Source organism: Papilio polytes, unplaced genomic scaffold (assembly GCF_000836215.1).
Source record: "Papilio polytes unplaced genomic scaffold, Ppol_1.0 DF821400.1, whole genome shotgun sequence".
NCBI lineage: Eukaryota > Metazoa > Arthropoda > Insecta > Lepidoptera > Papilionidae > Papilio > Papilio polytes.
The window spans coordinates 821,509-824,922 of NW_013527804.1; the positions used below are offsets into that span (position 1 = coordinate 821,509).

The following is a 3,414-nucleotide window of genomic DNA, read 5'->3' on the forward strand; positions in this document are numbered from 1 at the left end:
ATTATAATTATCAGCAACGCTGATACATCTTCCCGAAATCTAGAATCTTTTATTTAATATTACAAACTAGCTGTTCCCATACGGCTTCATCCGCATGAAATTATGAAAATTTTATTTTATTATTTACATTAGTCATGACAAACCATAGCAATCTTGCTTCCTTGATGTTGGCAGCAACTTATGGTCTCTTTCCCACATTAGGGTTTTTATCCAAAATATTTACCCCCTAAGTTTAATGGCGTGACAATATATAGCCTAAAGCGTGACGTAAGTGTAGGGCTTTTTAGTAAAAAGGAATTATTCAAAAATATGCTGTAATTGCTGACATCTTAGGCAACAAAGAAGTGTGTGTTTACGCTTTATTATAATAGTATAGATATACTCCAATTTTATTATATGTATACATAATTTTCCATATTAAATGTTATTTATACTCAACATCAAAACAGTACATTTTATAAATTCCAGTTCTCTTTATTAAAACTAATACAAAACATGCAAACTGTTAGCTAATAAGACAAATATGCATAATGAACATAGAAATAGATCTCTTTCGCTTGTTTTCGCGTGACCCAGCTTTTTCCGTGCCATCTCTAACCTAGATAGAAAACGGAGACAAAACACGTATACTCATGTAGAAAAGTTTCACAAAATGAACGCTACTAAAAGAAAACATCCATTAGACAAGGTAACAGAAAAGGGTTATAACTATTTGTAAGGAAAGTGGTATTTTTATGTAGAAAGCTTTATTTTAATATTACATTTTTCTAGCACTTACAACCTAAAAGGTAAACAAAATGTATCTAAATGCAATATTTATCTTCTTACTATCTTTTAGGGCTTGTTTACAATAATGTCACACATAAATGTATTTATATCTATACTGTTAGGAACAAAATTAGTACCGTGCTATAGAATTGGCGCAACTCTAGATTATCTGCATAAACGTCACGTCCCTAGCTGACAGCTGTCAATGTCACTAGAAGTATGGATAGATTGGCGCGCAACCTGAGTCTTTAAAGCGACAATATCAATTAAACAAGTTGTCTAAAAATACATATAATTAAATTGGAGTGTCTGTTTGTAATATCAAAAGAAAAACTCCAGATTTCGCATATAAAAACTTGTCTGTCTGTCCTCAAGCCGCGTTTGTTCCGGGTAATCTCAGAAACGGCTGGGCCTATTTCGACGGGACTTTCGCTGGAGGGTAGCTGACAGGAATAGGCATATTATGGGCTACTTTTTTTTTTAATTCCGTGCTGTTGAAATGGCGTAACGGGTGGTGCATATTTGACCTAACGAAGTTTGCGGGCGACAGCTCGTGGATAATAAAAGTGCCTCTTAGTGTAGTTTTATTAAAATATAAGTGATTACTGGAGTAATAAACAATAACTTGTCAATTTTAACTAACATAAACTTAAAAAAAGAAACATTTATAATTTATACGTTAAATAAAAAAGAACATCTCTGTAAAAATACGAAGACAATATCAAATATGCGAAATAAATCACTCTTTTGTCAAAAATAACGTTAAAACGCAATCAACCGTTAACAGTTATAACATAACCGTTAAAAACAATTTTTATTCCACGCATCAGATGTTATCCCATCATCAGTACAGTCAAGTTCAGAAGAATATAACTCGTATAATGTTCCCGGAGTTTTTATTATAACTGGTACTGTTGTTGGTACAGCACTTATCTTGTTGAATGTACTTTTGGTGGGATTCTGTCTGCATAGGAGGACGAACAAACGAATCAGAGGTTTGATATTGTAATAATATTGTGTAAAGGCCTAATACTGGAACGAAAATTAAATACTTCGTAAACGTCGTTTAGAGCGGACGCACGCTTTTGACTAAACTATAGCACAACTATTGTCGATTGTTTCGCAACATTCAACTGTTTGGTTCCACAACTAAAAATCGAGAAAAAAAAACAAAGTCGAATCAACGCGAAACTAAACAGTTGTGCGAGTTTGAGGTGTGCGCACGCTCTTAGAATATACGTCATTTGTAAGGAATTTGGTGTTTAAATTTAACCTTATTATAAAAACTGTTACATGTTTAAATTTCGTTTCAGTAATCGGTCGTAAATGTGCTAATTCAATTTAACTACTTGATAGTTTTTTTTTTAAATTCCGTGTATTAAAATTAAATTGGCACATAATTGATGTTGTTTTTATATTATCCTAATTTTTTCTTTTATTTCTTTCGTATAGCTTCGTCAGAAGTAGGAGAATTGAACGTAGTGTCAACAGAATACGTAGAGTCATCTGACGTGACGAAATCCGTCACATTGTACGTTTGCGTCACCGGCGCCATTTTGATTTTGATTAACGCCGCTTTAGTAGCATGTTTTGTTTTTAAACGACGAGCTAGACGGATGAAAGGTGAGGTTTATTGTTTTGTTTCTTTTATGGTTTTGTTTCTATTGTAAAGCATGTTTCTACATTTTTTGTTTAATGTCATTTTTCATATAAATGTACTAACTTCTGACAAAGTTTAGATGGAATTCAATTACAAGCTTGTTAAATAATTTTAGTTTAATTTCATAAAGAAATAGGTTATATTTATATTTTTTAGTCAATGATATTCAGAAGTTGGTTCACATAAAGAAAAAGTATTAAAATTATATACTAGAGAACGCCTAAAATAATTTTATAGTAGAATCCATCTTTAAGCAACAAAACAGAAATGGTAGTTTCACTTTTGTTATTTTAGGCTTTCTGTAGACGATAACAACAGTAAAGAAGTATTTCTTTACAATAAAATTTTAATTAAATTTACAGACTAATTGTCAATAGTAAATCTAAGAGCCAATTTATAAAGAAATACTTCTAAAACAAAAAATATACCAACCTAACAACTGACCTTGTCACCACAGAACAAGCGGGACAATCATCAAAATCAGCAACAATAGAAATGTATGCACCCTCATCTTATAACGACACTATGACTGGAGAGACATTGAGTTCTGTGTCGGAGAAATCAGAGACATACTCACAAGATGACGGGGAACAACCGCCGCCGATACCTGAAGTACCGACAATGCCGAACCGACATATGTTGAATCAGGTCAGTGACATGAATTAAATAATTACACATTCAATCGTTAATTGGATCGCTAGTTTCAATTATTGTCAACTATTGCTAAAATTGTTGTCAATGATTGCTAACTACTATTAACTTTTTCCAACTATTGCTAAAACTATTGTCAATGATTGCTAACTATTGTCAACTATTGCTAAAATTATTGTCAATGATTGCCTAACTATTGTCAACTATTGCTAAAACTATTGTCAATAATTGCTAACTATTGTCAACTATTGTCAATGATTGCTAACGATTGTCATCTATTGCCACCAGACGGAGTCATACCTAGTGGAGGACACAACCCTTTTGCCGCCGCCATT

The 3,414-nt window shown here is 32.5% G+C and overlaps 1 protein-coding gene across 1 annotated transcript in view; it reads left to right on the plus strand.

Annotated features, from left to right (window-relative positions):
• The window catches only part of LOC106108688 (nephrin), a 196,369-nt gene that overhangs the window by 191,893 nt on the left and 1,062 nt on the right, over positions 1 to 3,414 (plus strand). Inside the window, exons 22-24 of the mRNA XM_013289946.1 lie at positions 2,221 to 2,391; positions 2,886 to 3,076; positions 3,368 to 3,408. Of these exons, the coding sequence (XP_013145400.1) occupies positions 2,221 to 2,391; positions 2,886 to 3,076; positions 3,368 to 3,408 (403 nt within the window). The remainder of the gene's footprint in view (positions 1 to 2,220; positions 2,392 to 2,885; positions 3,077 to 3,367; positions 3,409 to 3,414) is intronic.